This window comes from Schistocerca nitens, chromosome 9, assembly GCF_023898315.1.
Source record: "Schistocerca nitens isolate TAMUIC-IGC-003100 chromosome 9, iqSchNite1.1, whole genome shotgun sequence".
Lineage (NCBI taxonomy): Eukaryota > Metazoa > Arthropoda > Insecta > Orthoptera > Acrididae > Schistocerca > Schistocerca nitens.
The window spans coordinates 217,550,682-217,574,422 of record NC_064622.1 but is presented as its reverse complement, the minus strand read 5'-3'; the positions used below and the strand labels follow the sequence as shown (position 1 = coordinate 217,574,422).

At 42.3% G+C, this 23,741-nt stretch overlaps 1 protein-coding gene across 1 annotated transcript in view; it reads right to left on the bottom strand.

Moving 5' to 3' along the window:
• Positions 1 to 23,741, bottom strand: part of LOC126203851 (small G protein signaling modulator 1-like) — a 353,457-nt gene that overhangs the window by 154,472 nt on the left and 175,244 nt on the right. The window contains exons 16-17 of the mRNA XM_049938226.1: positions 19,083 to 19,325; positions 10,420 to 10,531 (exon numbers count right to left, since the gene is read on the bottom strand). Coding sequence (XP_049794183.1) covers positions 10,420 to 10,531; positions 19,083 to 19,325 — 355 coding nt within the window. The remainder of the gene's footprint in view (positions 1 to 10,419; positions 10,532 to 19,082; positions 19,326 to 23,741) is intronic.

The following is a 23,741-nucleotide window of genomic DNA, read 5'->3' as shown; positions in this document are numbered from 1 at the left end:
ATGTGCGGACCAGTCGTTCAGCCTCACCGTTGGATTGTGGATCGAACGGCGGAGCCGTGACATGCATAACGCCGTGACAAGCACAAAAATCCACAAATTCGGAAGAGGCAAATTGCGGACCATTATCAGTAACAAGAGTAGAGGGGAGGGCTTCCAAAGAAAAAATGCGGGCGAGAGCACTGGTGGTTGCCGCGGTGGTAGGCGACATGCAACGGACAATGAAAGGAAAGTTAGAGTAGGCGTCAATTACGAGGAGCCAATAAGTACCTAAAAAGGGTCCCGCAAAGTCAGCATGAATGCGCTCCCAGGGCTTCTCAGGCGAAGACCACGGTGACAAATATGACTTCGGGGCAGCGGCCTGTGACGCACAAGGGCCGCAGGCAGCGACCATGTGTGCTATTTGAGAGTCGATGGCAGGCCAGTACACATGACGGCGCACCAGAGATTTTGTGCGAGACACACCCCAGTGCCCTTGGTAAAGGAGGCGCAAGACCGAAGCACACAAAGACGCACGTACCACAACACGCGGCGAAGCATTGTCAGTGGAAAGGAGGATAACACCACCCCTAGCCGTGAGGCGGTAGCGCAAAGCATAGTAGTTCCACAACGGATCAGAAGTCTTAATGGACGGGGGGATCTGGCCAACCCTTCTGAATACAGCGTAAAACCCGGGAGAGGGTAGGGTCACAACCCATAGCAGCCGCCAGCCTGTCCTCAGTGATGGGGAACCCGTCCACAAACCGCTGCTCGGCAACATCCAGGTGGAAACACAAAAGTTCATCCCTATCGAATGCCTGATCAGGACCCATGGGAAGGTGAGACAGAGCATCAGCATTTGCATGTTGAGCCGTTGGCCGGAAATGAATCTCATAATTGAAACAAGACAAGTTTAGATTAGATTAGATTTACTTTCATTCCAATTGATCCGTAGTGAGGAGGTCCTCCAGGATGTGGAACATGTCAGAAAAACAACAATACATGACAAATATTTACAATTAAAACAAATAAGCTAATGTACCATTCCACAGGTCCCAAGTGGAATGATCGTCATTTTTTAATGAACACTAAGAGTAATTTTACAAATACTAATGCAATGAATTTAAAATAAAAAAGTTTTTTATTTATTTATAAGGTAATACAACTACTGTAATACTTATTTACAATGTACACATTACTGCACTGAAATGGTGCAGAAGTTAGATTATACTAACACACACACACACACACACACACACACACACACACACACACACACACATTTTCAATGAACACATTACTGCACTGAAATTGTGCAGAAGTTATGTTGTACTTATATACAAATCAGTTGGTTTTACTAAGAAATTCATCAATGGAGTAGAAGGAGTTGGCCACCAATAAATCCTTTAGGCTTCTCTTAAACTGAATTTCATTGGTTGTTAAGATTTTTATGGCTGCTGGCAAGTTATTGAAAATGTGTGTTCCTGAATAATGCACACCTTTTTGTACAAGACTAAATGACTTTAAATCCTTGTGAAGATTATTCTTATTTCTAGTATTGATTCCATGAATTGAGCTGTTGGTTTGAAAAAGTGATATATTTTTAATGACAAATTTCATTAAGGAATAAATATATTGGGAAGCAGTAGTTAGTATCCCTAGTTCCCTAAACAGGCTTCTGCAGGATGTTCTTGAGTTCACACCACATATAACTCTCACTGCACATTTTTGTGCCCGGAAAACTTTAGCTTGGCTTGATGAATTACCCCAAAAAATAATCCCATATGACATTATGGAATGAAAGTAAGCATAGTATGCCAGCTTTTTCATTTTTATATCCCCTATGTCTGACAAAATTCGCATTGCAAACAGAGATTTGTTAAGACGCTTCAGCAGTTCTGTGGTGTGCTCCTCCCAGTTGAATTTATTATCAAGCTGTAATCCCAAGAATTTAACACTCTCCACTTCTTCTATCTTCTTGTCATCGTATGTTAGACATATACTCTTGGGACACCCCTTACAAGTTCTGAACTGCATGTAGTGTGTTTTTTCAAAGTTTAGTGACAAAGAATTGTATAGGAACCAGTGATTAATGTCCACAAATATTTTATTGGCTGATCTTTCTAAGACTACATTTGACTTGCTATTTATTGCAATGTTTGTATCATCGGCAAACAAAACAAACTTGGCATCTGGTAATGTTACTGATGAAAGGTCATTGATATACACAAGAAAAAGTAAGGGCCCCAAAATGGAACCTTGTGGGACCCCACATGTAATTAGTTCCCAGTTGGATGAGGCCTGATAGCTTGATACATGTCTCTTTCCTAATAACACCCTTTGTTTCCTGCCAGAGATATAAGATTTGAACCATTTTGCAGCATTTCCTGTTATACTATAATATTCTAGTTTACTTAAAAGGATATTGTGATTTACACAGTCAAATGCCTTTGACAGATCACAAAACATACCAGTTGCCTGCAATTTTTTGTCTAATGAATTAAGCACATTTTCACTGTAAGAGCCCAACGCTGGAGGCGGTGTGCAGCCTTGTCGGGAAGTGACGTTGATGGATGAAACAATGAAACAAGTGGTTTGTGATCCGTAACAAGACGAAATTCTGAGCCATAGAGAAAAACACCAAACTTATGAAGAGCATAAATAATGGCGAAAGCTTCTATCTCAATTTGAGAATACTTTTGTTGGGCATCCGTGAGCGTTTTGGAGGCATAAGCAATGGGTTGTTCCAAACCATCAGAAAAACGGTGCGCAAGGACTGCATCGACCCCATATTGAGAGGCGTCTGTGGCAAGAACAAGATGTTGGCCAGGTCGATAAGTTGCCAGGCAGGGAGCCTGTTTCAGCATAGTCTTCAATTTCTGGAAAGCCGCATCGCATGACGCGGACCAGTGAAAAGGCACGTTTTTATGCAACAGGCGATGCAACGGCTGAGCCACCGAAGCCGCAGACGGTAAAAACTTGTGATAGTATGCTATTTTCCCCAATAAGGCCTACAGTTCCCTAACAGATGTAGGGCGAGGAAGGGCATCAATCGCAGTGACAGTTTGCTGAAGCAGACGAATACCATCCCGAGAGAGTTGAAACCCCAAGTACGTGATAGATGCCTGAAAAAATATTGATTTCTGAAGATTACACTTAAGACCGGCAGTCTGTAAGACATGAAAAAGTGTGCGGAGATTTTGAAGATGTTCTTCAGTGGTGGAGCCAGTGACAACAATGTCGTCCATGTAATTGATACACCCAGGGACAGGGAGCAATAATTGTTCCAAAAATCGCTGAAAGAGAGCAAGCAACCCTGAATGGCAAGCTTTGGTATTGATAGAGACCGAAAGGCGTGTTAAGGACCAGAAACTGCCGGGAAGCAGCGTCAAGAGGAAGTTGATGATAAGCTTCTGACAGGTCAATTTTAGAAAAATACTAGCCTCCAGCAAGAATTAGTTAACAGTTCTTCAGGACGGGGCATAGGGTAAGTGTCGATGAGGCATTGAGCATTTACAGTGGCTTTGAAATCGCCACAGAGACGAATATCACCATTTGGCTTAGCAACGACAACAACAGGAGAGGACCACTCACTGGAAGTGACAGGAAGCAAGACCCCTGAAGTAGTGAGACGATCCAATTCTTGTTTTACCCGATCACGAAGGGCCACATGAATGGCCCAAGCCCAAAAAAACTTAGGCCGAGCAGTGGGTTTGAGCGTGATACGAGCTTCAAAATTGTTTGCACGGCCTAACCCAGGAGAAAAAAGGGACGAAAATGTCGTCGACAAGGAATCCAGTTGAGCATAAGGAATAGCATCAGAGACGACACTGACAGAGTCATCTATGGAGAACCCAAAAACGCGAAAGTCATCGAAACCAAATAGATTTGCTGCATTGCTCTGGTCGACCACAAATATGGGAACAGTGCGAAGGACGGATTTGTAAGATACCTCAGCATGAAACTGTCCCAAGAGAGAAATCTTCTGTTTATTGTACGTCCGTAATTGCCGAGTGACAGGTGACAGGAGTGGGGAACCCAACTGAAGATACGTTTGAGAATTAATTATAGTGGCAGCAGAACCGGTATCCACCTGCATGCGAACATCTCGACCAATGATTTGGACAGTAAGGAGTAACTTCCCTGAAAGGGAAGAAGTGCAATTGACAGACAACACAGAATCAGAATCAGCATCATGTTCATGAACATCATGTATGCGGTCGGATTTGCAAACGGAAGACACATGACCTTTCTTTTTGCAATTGTGACACACAGCCCAACGTTGGGGACAATCCTTGCGTGAATGTTTCGTAAAACACTGCGGACATGAAGGAAGTTGCCGGGGGTTTTGCTGCAGTTTCTTAGCGGGTTGTTAACGGTTAGGCCGAGGCTGCGCGTGGGAGCGCACTGCAGCCACGTTGGCCGGCGGGGACGCGCCGCTCCCGTCGTCAACACCGCACAGAGGTTGCATTTCCCTGACATCACCCCACGCCTCTATTTGCACCCCAGCGGCGCGAGAAATTTCAAAAGACTGCGCAATGGAGAGAACTTCATCTAGAGTTGGATTTACCAACTGAAGGGCCCGTTGCCGAACTTCTTTGTCGGGCGCCGACCGGATAATAGCATCCCGTACCATGGAATCAGCATAGGATTCTTTGTGAACGTCAGTAACAAATTGACACTTTTGACTGAGGCCGTGAAGTTCTGCAGCCCAAGCGCGATAGGATTGATGTGGCTGTTTTTGACAACGATAAAAGGCAACACGAGAGGCTACCACATGCCTTTGCTTTTGAAAATAGACAGACAGAAGTAGCACATTTCAGCAAAGGACAAAGACGCAGGATCCTTCAAAGGAGCCAACTGCGACAACAACAGATACAATTGAGGTGAAATCCAGGAAAGGAACAGAGACTTACATGGTTGTTCGTCAGTGACATGAAATGCCAAGAAGTGCTGTCGAAGACGTTTTTCATAATCAGACCAGTCTTCTGCCATCTCGTCGTAAGGAGGGAAAGGAGCTATAGCCAACGACAAGAAACGCCCCGCATTTGACGCCGTGATGAAATCGCGAATCGCCGCTGTTAGAAGGGTTTGCTGTTCAAGGAGATTTTGCAATAGTTGCTCGACAGTAGCCATGGAAACCTGTGGGTCAACGGTGAAAAGGAAAAATCCACTACCTCGTCGCCAATTGTTATAACGTCAAGTTTAACACATATATTTCAGAATGACACAACACATATAAGTCACAGAGTAAGTTGACAAGCAAGACACGTTAGCATTCGAATGGCAGACAGCGCCGCACGTAGAGGACGTGCGTATTTTCGCAGCGGCGCTTTGAATGATCGGCGAGTCACAACAAACAGCTCATTGGGCTAGGTACAATTATTTCATGTCTAAATGTGTATCAGCAATACTAGAATTTCCACACCTGAAACAAAATATCGGCCAACCATTCTGATCTTTGTAATATAACTAGGAACTTCTGATTTAGGAAGCTACATCATATAGGTATGCAGTCAGCATGATACAATTATGATACGTGAATATAATATTATATGGTTTTTTGCTGACTGAGTTCCTAAAACTACAGATTTTAATTACTCCACCTTAATTTTTGTTACAGAATATATCCTGCCATGGAATTGGAGACCAACTGATGAAAGCTAGATCCATACCAGATAAATTGCTGGTATGTGTAGCAAGCACTTGCAACCTTTGGCTGAACTACAGAAGAGATGACATTTTAAAATCTGGACCACTTCTTCACTCTCCTTTGCAACAATTCAAAAGACAAACACTTTTTTGTGTATTTGTGTATTGTATGGCGAGTTTCTTAGTTTGCTGCACCAATACAACAAACAAATAGATCTTCAACTGAAATACTGAACAATTTCTTTAACTATGTAGCGCAAAGTTATTGTCACAATAATTGCTACATACATTAAACCCAATATTTAACAATAAAAACAATCAATTATTGATAAAATTATTTAACTGGATAGATAAAATATCTACTCACCAAGATGCAGCAGAACACACACATAGAAGACTGTTGTGATTGGCAAGCTTTTGGAGCCAGTGTCTCGTTCGTCAGGCAGAAGTGTTGATGGGGAAGCAAGCACGGTGAAGGAAAAGGACTGGCGAAGTCTAGGAAAAGGGGTAGATTTTGGGAAAGTCACCCAGTACCACGGGTCATGGAAGACTTACGGGATGAGAAGAAAAAACTGATTGTTGAGGACGGCATCGGACGAGATCCTAAAACCTGAGAGCTTAAAGGTGGAAGACAGAGTACTATGCAAGACAGAGATTACTACTAAAACATCGTGCATGAGTTAATAAGAATGAGTAAGCTAAGTGCATTGTATGTAATATAAGTGGGACGGGGTGGTGAAAAAGAGATGGGAAAGACGATGAAAGATGTAGAAAACTAAAACCGAGTGAAGCAAAGAGTAGTTACAGTGAAGAAAAGCTGAGATGGAAGAAATTAACATAAACTGAGACCAGGTGGGTGGCAAGAACAAAGAACATGTTGTAGCGCTAGTTCCCACCTGCGGAGTTCTGAGAAACTGATGTCTGGGGGAAGAATCCAGATGGCGTGAGAGGTGAAACAGGCGCCGAGGTCACAAATGTCATGTTGTAGAGCACGCTCTGCAACAGGATATGGCGAGTTGCCAGTATATACCCCCTGCCAATGCCCATTCATCCTAATTGATAATTTGGTGGTAGTCATGCCGGTGTAGAAGGCTGAACAGGGCTTGGGTAATAGCTGGTATATGAATGTGTCATTTCGCAGGTCGCTCTCCCTTTGATAGTATATGTCTTGCCAGTTACAGGTCTATTATAGGTGGTGGTAGGAGGGTGCATAGGGAAAGTCTTGCAGAGGAAACGGTCACAGGAGTGAGATGGGTGCAGAGGGAGCATAGGGTCTGACAAGAATATTGCAAAGACTGTGAGGGCAACAGAAAGCTATACTAAATGTGGTGGGCAAAATCTCAGACAGAATGGCTCTCATTTCAGGGCATGATTTTATGAAATTCTGGCTCTGTCAAAGTAGCTGGTTAACGCATTCCAGACCAGGATAATACGGGTTCACCAATGGTGTGCTCCGAAGCTGTTTAGTGGAGCGATCAGCAGTACCAGGATTGGATGTGATGGCCCAGGAAATCAGCCTTTTAACTAGGCTGGTGGTAATTACATGCAGTGAAAGCTGAGGTGAGAATGCTGGTGTATTGCTGTAAAGAGTCTGCATCTGAATAAATATGTTTGCCTTGGATCCCAAAGCTGTATGGGAGGGAATGTTTGACATGGAAAGGATGGCAACTGTCAAAATGTAAGTTCTGTTGTTTGTTGGTAGGTTTAATGTGGACAGAAGTGTGTAGCTGACCTTCAGTGCGGATGAAATCAACATCAAGGAAAGTGGCATGGGATTCAGAAATTTAATTGGGAGAAGGAATTCAGATATTCGAGGACTTTTGGCAGGTCAGCCTCACTATGAGTGCATATGATAAAGATGTCATCAATGTATCTAAACCAAACCAGGGGCTGAAGTCTTATGGATCCCAGGAAAGCCCCTTCCAAGTGACCCATCACAAGGTTGGCATAGGAAGGAGCTATGCTGGTTCCCATGGCTATGCCCCTGATCCGTTTGTACAAGTTGTACAACTTTACTTCCGCCATTTTTTCCCCAACATTTGAGGCTTTAATGAAACAAACTGGTTACACATGTATCATTCAAAGTACGTTACATCGCTGGCCACTACTTTCTCCCATCTTTTGGGCTGTGTACGAATACCACGTTGAAAAAATTTTTCATCTTTTGAATCGATCCACAAATCGATCCAATTTGTGACTTCTTCATGATATCGGAAGTGTTGGTCAGGCAGGTCATGCACCATTGATCTAAACAGGTGATAACCAGAAAGAGCAAAGTCTGGAGAAAATGGCAGGTGGGGTAGGACTTCCCATTTTAACATTTCCAATTACGTTTTGATCTCTTTTTCAATGTGGGGTCGAGAGTTGTTGTGCTGCAAAATCACTTTATCGTGCCTCTTGCTGTATTGCAGCCATTTGTCTTTTAATATTCTGCTTAAACAAATTAATTGCATTTGTTAACGAATACCTGTGATTGTTTCACTTGGTTTTAACACCTCATAGTACATGACGCTAAGCTGGTCCCACCAAATGCAGAGCATGATCTTGGAGCCGTGAATATTCGGTTTGGCCGTTACGCATGAACATGGCCAGGATATCCCCATGATTATTTGCATTTATGGCTATCATAACGAGCCCATTTTTCGTCCCTGGTCACAATGCGATGCAGAAATCCCTTCCATTTTTGTTTCTGAAGCAACTGTTCACAAACACACAAATGCTGTTCAACATCTCTTGGTTTCAGCTCACACGGGACCCAAATTCCTTGTTTCTGAATCATGCCTATAGCCTTGAGACATTTTGAAATGACTTGCTGTGTCACTCCCATTAATCATGCCAATTCTTCTTGAGTTTGATGTGAGTCTTCACTCAGCAATGTCTCCAATTCTGCATCTTCGAAAACATTCTCTCTTCCACCACTATCCCGTTCTATGAAGTTAAAATCACCATCCTTGAAGTGTTGAAATCATTCATGGCATGTTCTTTCACTAATAGCATCCTTACCATACATACTTGAGAGCATTCGATGAGACTCAGCAGCTGTTTTTTTCATATTGAAACAAAACAGTAACACCTCCCACAAATGACAAGAATTGGGCTCATAAACTGACATTTTCAATCAAGAACAACTTTATGATGCAGACGCAAATTGACTTATGTTTGAACGAGGTTATGTTGACCGAGGTCCAAGATAACTGCCTGACCTCTGCGATCTGTTTCTTTCGAGCGCTACTTACCGTTGTCACCACCTATCGGCAAATGGCGGAAGCAAAGTTGTACACCTTGTATGTCTGCCCATCAAAGGCGAAGTAGTTGTTGGTAAGTATAAAGTTGATTAAGGTGAGTAGGAAGGACGTCATAGGTTTCCTTGATGTTGATCTTGTCCTCACCGAAGACCAGCTATGCACTTCCGTCCACATTAAACCTACCAACAAACAACAATACGTACATTTTGACAGTTGTCATCCTTTCCGTGTCAAACGTTCCCTCCCATACAGCCTTACCATCCTAGGCAAACGTATTTGTTCGGATGCAGGCTCTTTACAGCAATACACCACCATTCTCTCCTCAGCCTTCACTGCATGTAATTACCCCACCAGCCTAATTAAAAAGAAGATTTCCTGGGCCATCACATCCAATTCTGGTACTGCTGATCCCTCCCCTAAACACCTTTGGAGTACACCATTGGTAACTCAGTATTATCCTGGTCTGGAATGGGTTAATCAGCTACTTCAACAGGCCCATGATTTCCTAAAATCATGCCCTGAAATGAGATCCATTCTGTGTGAGATTTCGCCCACCACACCTAGAATAGCTTTTCATCACCTTCCCAATCTCTGCAATATTCTTGTCAGAATCTATGCTTCCTCTGCACCTTACCATACGGCACCTTACCTTATGGCTCCTACCCCTGTAACTGTCCCTGCTGCAAGACTTGCCATACCCTATGCATCCTCCTACCACCACCTATAATAGCCCTGTAATCGGCAAAACATATACTATGAAAGGGAGAGCCACCTATGAAATGACACATCATATACCAGCTATTATCCAAACACTCTTCAGCCTTCTACACCAGCATGACTACCACCAAATTATAAATTAGGATGAATGGGCATTGGCAGAGGATATATACTTGCAACTCACCATATCCTGTTGCACAGCATGCTCTACAACATGACATTTGTGACCTCAGTGCCTATTTCACCACACGCACCATCTGGATTCTTCCCCCAGACAACATTTCTCAGCACTCCGCAGGTGGGAACTAGCACTGCAACATGTCCTTGGTTCTCGCCATCCACCTGGCCTTAATTTACGTTAACTTCTTCTGTCTCAGCTTTTCTTCACTGTAACTACTCTTTGCTTCACTCGGTTTTAGTTTTCTACATCTTTCATTGTCTTTTCCGTCTATTTTTCACCCCCTCCCACTTCCGTTATGTATAATGCACTTAGCTTACTCACTCTTATTAACTCATACATGAAGTTTTAGTAGTAATCTCTGTCTAGCATATTACCCTGTCTTCCACCTTTAAGCTCTCAGGTTTTCAAATCTCATCCTACACAGTCCACAACAAGGGTCTGAAAGCTTGCCAATCACAACAGTCTGCCACCACTTGGAGAGTAGATTTTTTTTAACTATCCAGTTACATAATAATACCGAATATTCAAATTGATATATGCTTCAGTTAAGCTCTGTTTGAAATTTTATTATAAATGCAGCTCCACCTAAATATATCAGTATTGTATTAATATATTTACAAAGAGCTATATACCATTTATGCATGTTACCTGCGCATTGAGCTGCAAACTTTTCTTCCAGATGATTGTGTTCATTCTGCTGTTCCTCTAATTGTGCACCATAACTTATGTCTGCACCATCACTAATATTGTCTTCAAACACCTGAAATTGGAAAGGAATCTTTATGATAAATCGAAACTCAAAATAGCATCCCTTTACAATCAAACTGCAACTTCTGGCTTCTAATCTAAATATCTTTTAGACTTGTGTGGGTACTCTGCATTGTATCACTCCTCCTTTTACTTTTACCAAACTATTTTCCTTCCATCTAAAGTGACAACTGAAAATTTGTGGTATGTACAGGACTTAAAACTTGAAATCCACAGCAGATATTGTCCATGATCAAGTAAACCAGGAACATTGCTAATGTTAGGAAGAAGAAAACACTGCTGCTGCATAATAATCAAGCCAAAAGTGTAAGATCCCAGTTCCAGGAGAAGTTAGGCCCAGACTATTCGGTCATTCACTTTTTTAAGCTGAATAAAGGGCTCAAATCAGGTGACAGAAGGCTTTGGGGTTTTATGTATGAATTTAGCTAAAGATGATCAGATACTAATAGTGGGCTGAGAACTGCTTGGCCAGGAACAGGGCATGTGACATAGGCCGTGACCTGAAAAAGACAGTCTCCTTCATTAGTGACACAAATATGCACACGGTTGAGCTTTTCCAGTCCCACAATCGGCCTCACCTCGACAGAACCATATGGCGAGCTAATGGAGCTGATGACTTCTGATCAGGTGCACACTGCACTGGAGCCAGTCTGCTTGGGAGTGTCACAAGACGGGGTACCACTGAGCATGCCCTGCACTTTAATAGGGTTGTGAAGGTAAGGCTGATGGAGCTAATTTGTAAAAGCATAGAGGAAGCCTGGCAAAGTGTGGCTTGCAAGTCATTCTCCTCTAGCAATTGCTTCTCCCTCCAACTTGACTCACATCATACTGTCACAGCTCATCACAGCCACAATAGCCAATTGCAGGAATGACGCAGTTGTTGTGCATTGTGAGCCCTCCTTATTCAACATACATAAATGTCATAAGATGTAAACTATTACAGCTCTGAATTTTATTTCTTTACAAGCGTAGTACGTGACATTACCTGGGTATGAATTTATTCCAATCTTCTCTTAGTCCATCTCCTCCCTCCACCCTCTCTCTGTCCATCTCCTCCTTCACCACCTCTCCTGTCCACCTCCTCCATCCTCTCTTTCTGTCCATCTATTCCACCCTCCTCTATCCATCTGCTTCTCTCCCCTCTCTCTTGTCCATCTCCTCCTTCACCCCTCACCCAAACAGGGGTCTGGTGGTTCTTAATTCCACAGTATTTCTTTCCAGATCATAACTAATATGTGTACTGAATTTGGATGAAATTGTTCCAGCAGCTTAGGATATGCACATGTCAAACACATTTCACACATATGTAACATATTTCACACATATCTGTACACATATTTCACATGTACCTCTAGCAAATGTGGTAGTTCCATTTTCACACAGCTCAACATCTATGAGGTCATAATTTCTGTAGTGTGTGTCTTACAACAACTTGTTTTTGAAGGTGCATTCAATGGCATATATGGATACTGTTTGTGAAATGTGATGTGAATAGAGATACTAATAAAGAAGTAATAAATTAAAATATCATACACGATGCTGCACTTTTTCACTCGTCTCAGCATTTGACGTCTTCTGAACAGTGTGTTATACTGTGATAAATTTTGCTGGTACATTCAGTGGTACAAGTGAATACTGTTGACAAAATGTGTCACAAATACAGTTAGTAGTAAGCAAGTAATAAATTAAAACATCTTGCTTCATGTGACAGTTTTACTGCATGAACAGTGAAAATGTAGTAAATGATAAACTTTTATCCTTTCATCATTTTGTGGGGATTTTCAGTGAGAAAAAGTTTCGTAAAGGCTTGTGAAGTTTGTTGTAAGTCACTAAGTGCTCTCAATCTCAAATACTGGATAACTAAAGTAAGGATATTCACACATCATGGGCTTCAGTGCTTTTTCACTTCTACTCCCAAGCCTTTGGAAGGTAGGTGGCTGTTACCCCCAGAGTGATTCTTTGCACGTAGTAAGTGTGTACCAAGTGTGGCTGAAATTGATCCAGTGGTTTACAGGAGATGTAGAACATACATACATACATACACTTTTATAATATGTGTGGATTTGTCTCAAACTCCCGTACTAATACTAGTAAGAAATTTAAATATTTAGGTTGGATTTATCTAACTTGGTCCTCATTAGCTCTAAAATATTGATTTCAGTTTGTTTCATAGTGAAACCAAGCTGATGTTCCAATGACTCATTAGTTATTACATAGCACTGAGCAGGAGTAAAGTAGTTCACTGAAAAAAAATTGCACTTTCACAAATGTTTGTTGATCCAAAAAGAGATTTTATTTTAAGAGCAAAGAAATTCTGCGAGTTTTGGGCCCCATCTTTGGCGTAACTTCTGGATAGCACAAACAGATCATTTTGTAAACTGCACATTTATTCTTGAAGATTACTTCTGAAACTTAAAACACTGACTTTCTTTGGATTATTATAGAAAATAATTTCAGGCTCTAGAGATTTAAAATCTTTAAAGCAACTATGAAAGACATTGAGGACTTCATCAATAATGGAAGTAAATCTTAAAAATTTTACTTCCATGTATTCTTGCTTCAATTCACAGAAACCCAAGAAATGAAACAAATTTTTCTTGTTTAGTTGCAATTTAAGCAACACAAGTTTACACTGGAATCCATTAATATCTGCAAACATATAAGAAATAATGCACTCCTTTCACTGCAATTGAAAAATCAAATTATTTAATTGATATGTAATTTTTTTTAGAAAAGTTAATTCTGATAAAAAAGTGAACCGAACAAAGTTCAGGTTGGAATGTCAGCAATATTATGAAAAGGATAGATCACTACTCACTGTAAAGATGCCATGTTGAGTTGCAGACACATGCAATGAAAAAACTGCTACACATTGAGCTTTCAGTCAAGGTCTTCTTCGGGAAAGAAAACACACACACACACACACACACACACACACACACGTTCATACAAGCAGGCACACCTCACGCATACATGACTATTACCTCTGGTTGCTGAAGCCAGAATATAACTCTCACATTCAGTGAAAGCAGCAACCCAGAGTGGGGTGTGGAAGGGGGAGGGGTAGCAGGATTTTGTAAACGACAAATGTGTTGTTACTATAGCTCCCACCTGCAGTACCGAAAAGCTAGTGGTGGGAGGGAAGAACTGGATGGCATTGGTTGTGAAGCAGCCATTGAAATCAAGCATGTTATGTTCAGCAATATGTTGTGCCACAGAGTGGCCTATTTTGCTCTTTGCCACAGTTTGGCAGTGGCCATCCATGCTGGTGGACAGCTGGTCGGTAGACATACCGATATAAAAAAGTTGTGCAATGATTGCAGCAGAGCTGGTATATGATATGGCTGCTTTCAGAGGTGGCCCAGGGGTAGGATAAGGCTGTGACAGGATTGGAACAGGAAGTGCTGGATAGGTGGGTTGGGCAGGTCTTTGCACTGGATCTTCCACAGGGATATGATCCTTGGGGAAAGGGGTTGGAACTGGGAGTGGCAGAGGGATGGACTAAGGTGTTGTTGAGGCCAGGTGGGTGATGGAACACCACTTTAGGTGGGGTAGGAAGTATATCAGGTAGATGGCCCTCATTTCAGGCCACGATAACAGATAATCAGAGCCCTGATGAAGGATGTATTCACCTATCCCAATCCAGGGTGGCATTGGGTGACAAAGAGGGGGCTCCTTGGTAGTTGGTTCTTGGTGGCGATGGAAGGATTGGGGGTGTGTGGGGATATGGCACAGGAAATCTATTTAAGTCTGGGGGATATTGCCTGTCTGTGAAAGCCTTCTGAGACGTTCAGCATACTGAGCAAGGAAGTTCTTATCATTGTAAATATACTGTCCATGATTGGTCAGGTTGTATGGGAAGGATTTTTTGGTGTGGAAGGAATGGCAGCTGTCGTAATCTACATCTACATCTACATCTACATCCATACTCCGAAAGCCACCTGACGGTGTGTGGCGGAGGGTACCTTGAGTACCTCTATCGGTTCTCCCTTCTATTCTAGTCTCGTATTGTTCGTGGAAAGAAGGACTGTCGGTATGCTTCTGTGTGGGTTCTAATCTCTCTGATTTTATCCTCATCGTCTCTTCATGAGATATACATAGGAGGGAGCAATATACTGCTTGACTCTTCGGTGAAGGTATGTTCTCGAAACTTTAACAAAAGCCCGTACCGAGCTACTGAGCGTCTCTCTTGCAGAGTCTTCCACTGGAGTTTATCTATCATCTCCGTAACACTTTCGCGATTCCTAAATGATCCTGTAACGAAGCGCGCTGCTCTCCATTGGATCTTCTCTATCTCTTCTATCAACCCTACCTGGTACGGATCCCACACTGCTGAGCAGTATTCAAGCAGTGGGCGAACAAGCGTACTGTAACCTACTTCCTTTGTTTTCAGACTGCATTTCCTTAGGATTCTTCCAATGAATCTCAGTCTGCCATCTGCTTTACCAACAATCAACTTTATATGATCATTCCATTTTAAACCACTCCTAATGCGTACTCCCAGATAATTTATGGAATTAACCGCTTCCAGTTGCTGACCTGCTATTTCGTAGGTAAATGATAGGGGATCTATCTTTCTATGTATTTGCAGCACATTACACTTGTCTACATTGAGATTCAATTGCCATTCCCTGCACCATGCGTCAATTCGCTGCAGATCCTCCTGCATTTCAGTACAATTTTCCATTGTTGCAACCTCTCGATACCTCACAGCACCATTTGCAAAAAGCCTCAGTGAACTTCCGATGTCATCCAGAAGATCATTTATGTATATTGTGAATAGCAACGGTCCTATGACATTCCCCTGCGGCACACCCAAAATCACTCTTACTTCGGAAGACTTTTCTCCATTGAGAATGACATGCTGCGTTCTGTTATCTAGGAACTCTTCAATCCAATCACATAATTGGTCTGATAGTCCATATGCTCTTACTTTGTTCATTAAACGACTGTGGGGAACTGTATCGAACACCTTGCGGAAGTCAAGAAACACGGCATCTACCTGTGAACCTGTGTCAATGGCCCTCTGAGTCTCGTGGACGAATAGCGCGAGCTGGGCTTCACATGACAGTCTTTTTCGAAACCCATGCTGATTCCTACAGAGTAGATTTCTAGTCTCCAGAAAAGTCATTATACTCAAACATAATACGTGTTCCAAAATTCTACAACTGATCGACGTTAGAGATATAGGTCTATAATTCTGTACATCTGTTCGACGTCCCTTCTTGAAAACGGGGATGACCTGTGCCCTTTTCCAATCCTTTGGAACGCTACGCTCTTCTAGAGACCTATGGTATACAGCTGTGAGAAGGGGGGCAAATTCCTTCGCGTACTCTGTGTAAAATCGAACTGGTATCCCATCAGGTCCAGCGGCCTTTCCTCTTTTGACCGATTTTAATTGTTTCTCTATCCCTCTGTCGTCTATTTCGGTATCTACCATTTTGTCATCTGTGCGACAATCTAGAGAAGGAACTACAGTGCAGTCTTCCTCTGTGAAACAGCTTTGGAAAAAGACATTTAGTATTTCAGCCTTTATTCTGTCATCCTCTGTTTCAGTACCATTTTGGTCACAGAGTGTCTGGACATTTTGTTTTGATCCACCTACCACTTTGACGTAACACCAAAATTTCTTCGGATTTTCTGCCAAGTCAGTACATAGAACTTTACTTTCGATTTCATTGAATGCCTCTCGCATAGCCCTCCTCACACTACATTTCGCTTCGTGTAATTTTTGTTTGTCTGCAAGGCTTTGGATATGTTTATGTTTGCTATGAAGTTCCCTTTGCTTCCGCAGCAGTTTTCTAACTTGGTTGTTGTACCACGGTGGCTCTTTTCCATCTCTTACGATCTTGCTTGGCACATTGCATATTGTACGATGGTTTTGAACTTTGTCCACTGATCCTCAACACTATCTGTACTTGAGACAAAACTTTGTGTTGAGCCGTCAGGTACTCTGTAATCTGCTTTTTGTCACTTTTGCTAAACAGAAAAATCTTCCTACCTTTTTTAATATTTCTATTTACGGCTGAAATCATTGGTGCAGCAACCGCTTTATGATCGCTGATTCTCTGTTCTGTGTTAACTTTTTCAAATAGTTCGGGTCTGTTTGTCACTAGAATGTCTAATATGTTATCGCCACGAGTCGGTTCTCTGTTTAACTGCTCAAGGTAGTTTTCAGATAAAGCACTTAAAAAAATTTCATTGGATTCTTTGTCCCTGCCACCTGTTATGAACGTTTGAGTCTCCCAGTCTATATCCAGCAAATTAAAATCTCTACCCAGAACTATAACATGGTGGGGAAATCTACTCGAAATATTTTCCAAATTATCCTTCAGATGCTCAGCCACAACTGCTGCTGAGCCAGGGGGCCTATAGATACATCCAATTACCATGTCTGAGCCTGCTTTAACCGTGACCTTCACCCAAATTATTTCACATTTCGGATCTCTGTCAATTTCCTTCGATACTATTGCACTTCTTATCGCTATAAACACGCCTCCCCCTTCACTGTTCAGCCTGTCTCTGCGGTATACATTCCAATCTGAGTTTAGAATTTCATTACTGTTTACGTCTGGTTTCAGCCAACTTTCTGTCCCTAGTACTATATGGGCATTGTGACCGTTTATTAATGAGAGCAGTTCTGGGACCTTTCTATAGACGCTCCTGCAGTTTACTATTAGCACATTAATATTGTTATTCCCTGTTGCATTTTTCCTACTCCTACCTTGCCGCGTCTCAGGAGGCGTCTTGTCGGGCCTAGGGAGGGAATTCTCTAACCTAAAAAACCCACATGTGCACTCCACACGTACTCCGCTAACCTTGTAGCCGCTTCCAGCATGTAGTGCACGCCTGACCTATTCAGGGGGACCCTACATTTCTCCACCCGATAGCGGAGGTCGAGAAATTTGCACCCCAGATCTCCTCAGAATCGTCTGAGCCTCTGGTTTAAGCCTTCTACTTGGCTCCAAACCAGAGGACCGCGATCGGTTCTGGGAACGATACTACAAATAGTTAGCTCAGATTCCACCCCGCGAGCGAGGCTTTCCGCCTTCACCAATTCCGCCAACCGCCTGTACGAACTGAGGATGACCTCTGAACCCAGACGGCAGGACTCACTGGTGCCGACATGAGCAACAGCACCCAGTGCTCTCTATCGCCGCCGGCAGGGCCTCCTCCACATCTCGGATGAGACCCCCCAGCAAGCAGACAGAGTGAACACTGGCCTTCTTCCCCAACCTTTCCGCTATTTCCCTAAGGGGCTCCATCACCTGCCTAACGTTGGAGCTCCCAATAACTAATAAACCCCTCCCCCCGTGTGCCTGCTCGGACCTCGCTGAAGGAGCGACCACATGTCCACTCACAGGCAGAGCGGGCAGTGCCACACAGCCAGCCTCCACATTGACCCTCTGCCTCGTGCGCCGCGAATGCCGCTGAACCCGCCACTCCCCTTGGGGAGAGGGTGGCCCAACCGCGCCCGGTACCCGCGAAGATGTCTCGACAGCAGGGACAGTGGGTGAAGCGTGTAACACCTGGGGTGTACCATGCGACACACCAGACTCCCCACTGCCGCTACACTCCGAGGCAGCAGCCTGAAGACAGCTGACCGCGGCCATCAACACGTTCAGCTGTTCACGAACAGTGGCCAGCTCCTCTTGCGTCCGTACACAGCAGTCACACATCCTATCCATGCTAAGAAATCAATTTACTGTAGAGAGTTAATCAACTTTTAACTAGACTGCTAATTCACTAAAGGCGGCTGATTGTTGACTAAACTGTGGTTGCTAGACACTTCTTGTAGAAAACCATGAAAATAACACTACCTGTCTCTGGACTGTATTGAAAACAAACACTAGCACTACTGGTACTATGGTTGACTAAAGGGACTCTCTCTGACTGTATTCAAAACAAACATGAAATCTATGGAACACTATTACTAGCACTCGGCAATTAAAGCTTCCTAAAAGCAAAAACACACGGAAGAAGAAGTGACAAGTAAGAAAAATACAGTTAATACTTAAATTAACGTAGCTCGCTGCACAGCAGACGTGAAGCAGACGGCAGTTACGATGACACCGGTACTGTTCGTTGTTGGTGGATTTAATGTGGACAGAGGAGTGGATGGAGCCATCAGAGTGGAGAATCTCAACATCCAGGGAGGTAGTATGATGGAGTAAGGAAGACTAAGTGATGTAGGTGGAAGAGAAGGTGTTGAGAGAGTGAAGATATGGGGACAGGGTGTCTTGGCCCTGAGTCTATCTGAAATAAAATCTTTCCCTTCGCTTCCCTGGTGCCTTAATTAATTATGCATAAATTCTCTTTAGCCATAGTGTGACAAGATCTCCAAGCAATACAGTACACTCCCAAAATAAACACTATTCACTCACACACACACACACACACACACACACACACACACACACACACACAAGTTTATTTGCAATATTAAAACTTAAAAGTCTGATTTTTCCGTAATGTAATCTTACAAACACTAATATGAATATAAAACATGTAGCTCAAATCACAAAGTCTGAGCACGTACTCACATCATTGCTAAGTTCTTTGTTGATGGCTGGTGTAGGTGGTGGTGCATCAGCACTTGTGCTCTCCGAAGACAATTTTGCCAGATTGGCCGCCATAGCTTCCTTGTCGCGCTGTCGCACAATAGCTTCAACTGCTAGCCACTCTGACATTGTTGTTTCATACATCTGACGTGTATGACGGTCCAGCTCATTACGTGTCTCCTCTGTACTACCAAATTCATAGTGTCCCAAAAGATACGGCCATACCTGAAAGAATTTTTAAAAAAGTATCTTTCTCATTTTCTGTGACAAATGTGGACTCCAAAGCAGTAAAAATACTATGAACAAATGATACCCAAACACCTTTCATGGCCTTTATCATGATGTCCAGTTTCTGAACTCTACAATTGGCTGAAAATATCATAATTTCAATGAATTGTTTTAAACAGCAAAAAGTTCACAAACATACACAGGGTATCCATAAAAGAATGACTGAGATATACATTTCAACAGTATTTACTGTGAGTATTGTAGAGTGTTGATACAAGGTCACTGTTAGAGAGTAACTCAAACAGTTTTAGATAAGCGCATGTGCGAGTACTGCTAAGTCATTTCCCTGCTTGCAGTGCCACAAATGCCAAATACACATAATGGTGACTCCTGAGTGTAAAGCATTTTGTGCTCTGCAGTTAGCTTTTGTTTAAAGTTTAACTGTGATGTCCCATGTGGCAAAATCATCCAGTAATGGTATAGCCTGTATGGAAAGCAATTCTTGAACTTCAGTTGCCAAAGACAACAGCATGGAAAGGTCTAAGAAATCATTTACACATGTGTCTGTACCAGTTACAGTCAGTACATGCTGTAAAGCCTAATGACTGTGGTGTATATTGTAACCTTGTAAGTGAAGTGTTGCACTGGAAAGGTGACTTCCTCGATCATGTGGTGTTCAGCTATGAGGTAACTTTCCATCTAAGTGGGAAGGTAAATAAATACTCACAGTCTTAATATCTGGCAGTCAGAGCATCCTCATGAACTTGTACAATATCAAAGAGGTTCCCAAAATTAATTATTTTTTGTGCTGTGTCCTGACATCATGTGTAAGGATTATATTTTTTCAGAAACAAAACTGCCATAACAGGGTGGCCTAATCTGGATATGTAACAAGAACCGCTCTTTTCCTAATCAGAAGGAGTTTGTGAAAACTTTATTTGGCAACAAAATGGAGCCCCTCCCCACTTGCATCGCTTTGTATGAGAGTGGTTGAACATTGAAGACCATGACCGTTGGATTGGTCATAATGGTCAATGCAAAAGGCCTCTTTTCTGCTGGCTCCCATATTCACCTGAGCTCCTGCCATGCGATTTTTTCCTTTCCGGCTTTATAAAAGATTGTATCTACATTCTGCCACTATCTAATGACTTGCCAGCATTGAAACACAGAACTGAAAAGGCTACAGCTATTTCTATTGCTTACTCAGGAATTGTTAACCACAGTGTGGGAAGAATTGGATAAGGCTGAATGTAAGCCATATACATAAAGGTGCACATACTGAAAATTTGTAAAAAAAAACTAGGTTAGTTTACCTTCAATTTGATGTAAGATATGTTGTAAACAGTCTAAATTAAACTTTTATAGTGTACCACTGAAACTTTTTATGAACACCCCATACAATAGTGTATGTGCAATAACTAATTAAAAGTCACTTAAATTACAGTGTAATTTCAAGCCACTGAAAAGAGAAATGTGTTTGTCAGACATCTGAGGAGTAGTCAAAGATTTAATTATCACCTAGAGAAATAAAGTTATGCAATTATATTTTTATAGCAAGTAAATTTCTGCAACTGTCAGTATACATTGAACCCCCCCCCCCCCCCCCCCCACACACACACACACACAGTAGCATAGCAAATTGCTAGACGAGCCAAAACTAAATGGCACAGCCCTTTGATAAGTTGATGTATTGAGGGGAAATGTGCTGCAACAAGCTATGCCAAGTCAGAGGAAGTGTACAGCAACAATGAACCATCAGAACAATGATGCTGAGTGTTTCTTGGACTGCCATGGTGGGCTGCTAACTGAATATGCTCATAAGAGGCAAACTGTCACAGTTAAATACTGCAGAAATCTTCAGACAAGCTTAGGAGGGTGTTGAAAAGAATGTCATGGAAAGCTATTCAAGAGTGTGTTTTTGCTCCACAACAATCTAGTTCATTTTGCACAGGATACAGTCACACATGCTACTTCTCTGGGCTATCAGATTTTGCATAACCAATGACTACTATTTCTTTCTTCTGATGAAGAAACCATTGCATAGTAGGCATTTGCAGAGTGACGAGATGTCTTTTGAGGTGGAAAGTTTCCTGAACAGCTGAGAAGCAAATTTCTATTACCATGGTGGGCTCTGCCAAGTCACCCTTTGTTGGAAAAATGTGTCACATTGAAGGATGAATACATAGAGAACAACTAACACCACCACCAAGTCTCACAGTGGTTGCTTGACTTTTCCACATACACTAAAAATTTCACTTTCATAACAGCACAAACTTGATTAATTATTGAACATGCAACAGAGGACAAATCAGCTAAAACATGCAGGTAAATGCTTCTGTACACTGGTCTGTCCAAAGTTTCAAATATGTACTAATTTTTATGTACCCATTGTGGTCTGTAATTTTTCAGACTAAGGCTTTAACAAAGTCAAAACCAAAGGTACTACTTATTTGCTGAAGATAGGATACATACGAAGTGTTACAGTGCTCACATGGGGACCGTACGAACTTCCCATCACCAATTTGAATCATACTGACAGGCTGTGTAGACAATGACTAGGACTTCAATATACGCAAACAGGAAGACACAACTCTCAACTGTTTTTGAGAAGATTGTGTTTGAAACTTTTGGGCATGTACTCTGTACAGCCACAAATAATGAAACAGACTGCAGCCAAGCGATTAAGCTTGTAGTTTCATAAGTTGAGGTCTCTGGACTGAATTTCGCTGCTGGTACTTCTTTCCATTCACATGTAATTCTAACAACAGATTTATTATGACTGTGTAGTTATCAACATTTAAAGATTCCTTTATTATTTACATAATATTTATCCCATAAAAATGAGAAAAAACTTTTTTGTAAGCTGATCAGATGTTTTTGGATACATGAAAACTTCCAATCAAATCATTATAGTCATTTCATTTATATTTTCGTATCTACATTTGTGACAAGAACTCACGTAATATGTAACCGACGAAGCACTGCATGAATCAGGATGATATTGATTGTACATGCATGACTTTCCAATATGTGTGTTTCAAAACAAAGGGAAACAGGTACGAAGGGATGCAAGTGGTTCGCAGTTGTCAGTGTGTCTTCAATTACTAGCACAGGTCCCATGCAATTGCAGGAGATTGTCCCCCATAGCAGAATACTGCTCCCACCAGCCTGCATCCATGGCATGGTGAATATTTCAAGCCGCCATTCACCTCAGTGACGGAGTTGGTGGAGACGACCATCAACCTAGCGTAGCAAAAATGTGACTCACCCAAAGGGCCAACACGTTTTCATTGATCAATGGTTGAATCCCAATAGTCTTATGCCCACTGCAATCGTAACTGACATGTCATTGGGTCAGCATGTGAACATGTAGAGGTGGACAGCTGTGGAAGTCCAAGTTCAACAATGTACGATGAACTTTGTGCTCCAAAACATATGTGCATGCACCAGGATTTTGCTCTTTTGGTACAGATGCCACAGTTCACCATCTATCCTACTTTACAGAGCAGACAAGCCTCCAAATCACAAATTCTGTAAAGAGTTATGGACGTCCAATCATTTAGCTCATAGTGGTAGTTCCACTGTACTTCTACCTCCTCCCATCGATGCTCACAACTGTAGCACATGAACATTTGGCCAGCTACGCTGCTTTCAAGATACTCGTTCATGAGCTCTGTATAATAATAATCTGCCCTTTGTCAAAGTCACTTATCTCAATGGATTTCCCCATTTCTTGCACATATCTTCATTAGGGTGACCCCCATCTATGTCTGCTCAGCTTACATACTTTTGTTACCACGTCACATACACACAATGCCACCACGAGGTATCAAATGTCACAGTCGGCAGTGGTCATAATGTTTTTGCTTCCCAGTAGAAAAATAAATGTTGCAAGGCTGCACCAGCGGAGTACATTTAGGAGGGATTTCTTTAATACTGCACACTGGCAGCATAATGTGGGAATTAAAAAAACAGTGCCGGTAGTTAGATTCAATCCATGGACCTCGCACTTATGAAACTATTTCTTTGCTTAGCTGCACACTCTTTCAATGCTAGCAACCATGCCAGGTATACAACAGACCTACAATTTTTAAACTAGTCCTAGTCATTCCCTACACACCTTGTCAATATGATATAATGATGAGGAGAGGTTCACATGGTCTCCTTGTCATTATGAGCTTTCAAACTCCTTATGGTCACAGAAGAGTGTTTCTCCACAATTGATTAGCTTTTAAAACATCCTGGCACATTAAAACTGTGTGCTGGACCAGGACACAAACCTGGGACCTCTGCCTTTTGCGGGCAAGTGCCCTACTGATTCAGTTACGCAAGCACGACTCAAGACCCACCATCACAGCTTTATTACCAGCAGTAACTCATGTCTTACATTGCTAACTAAACAGGTCTCCAGCA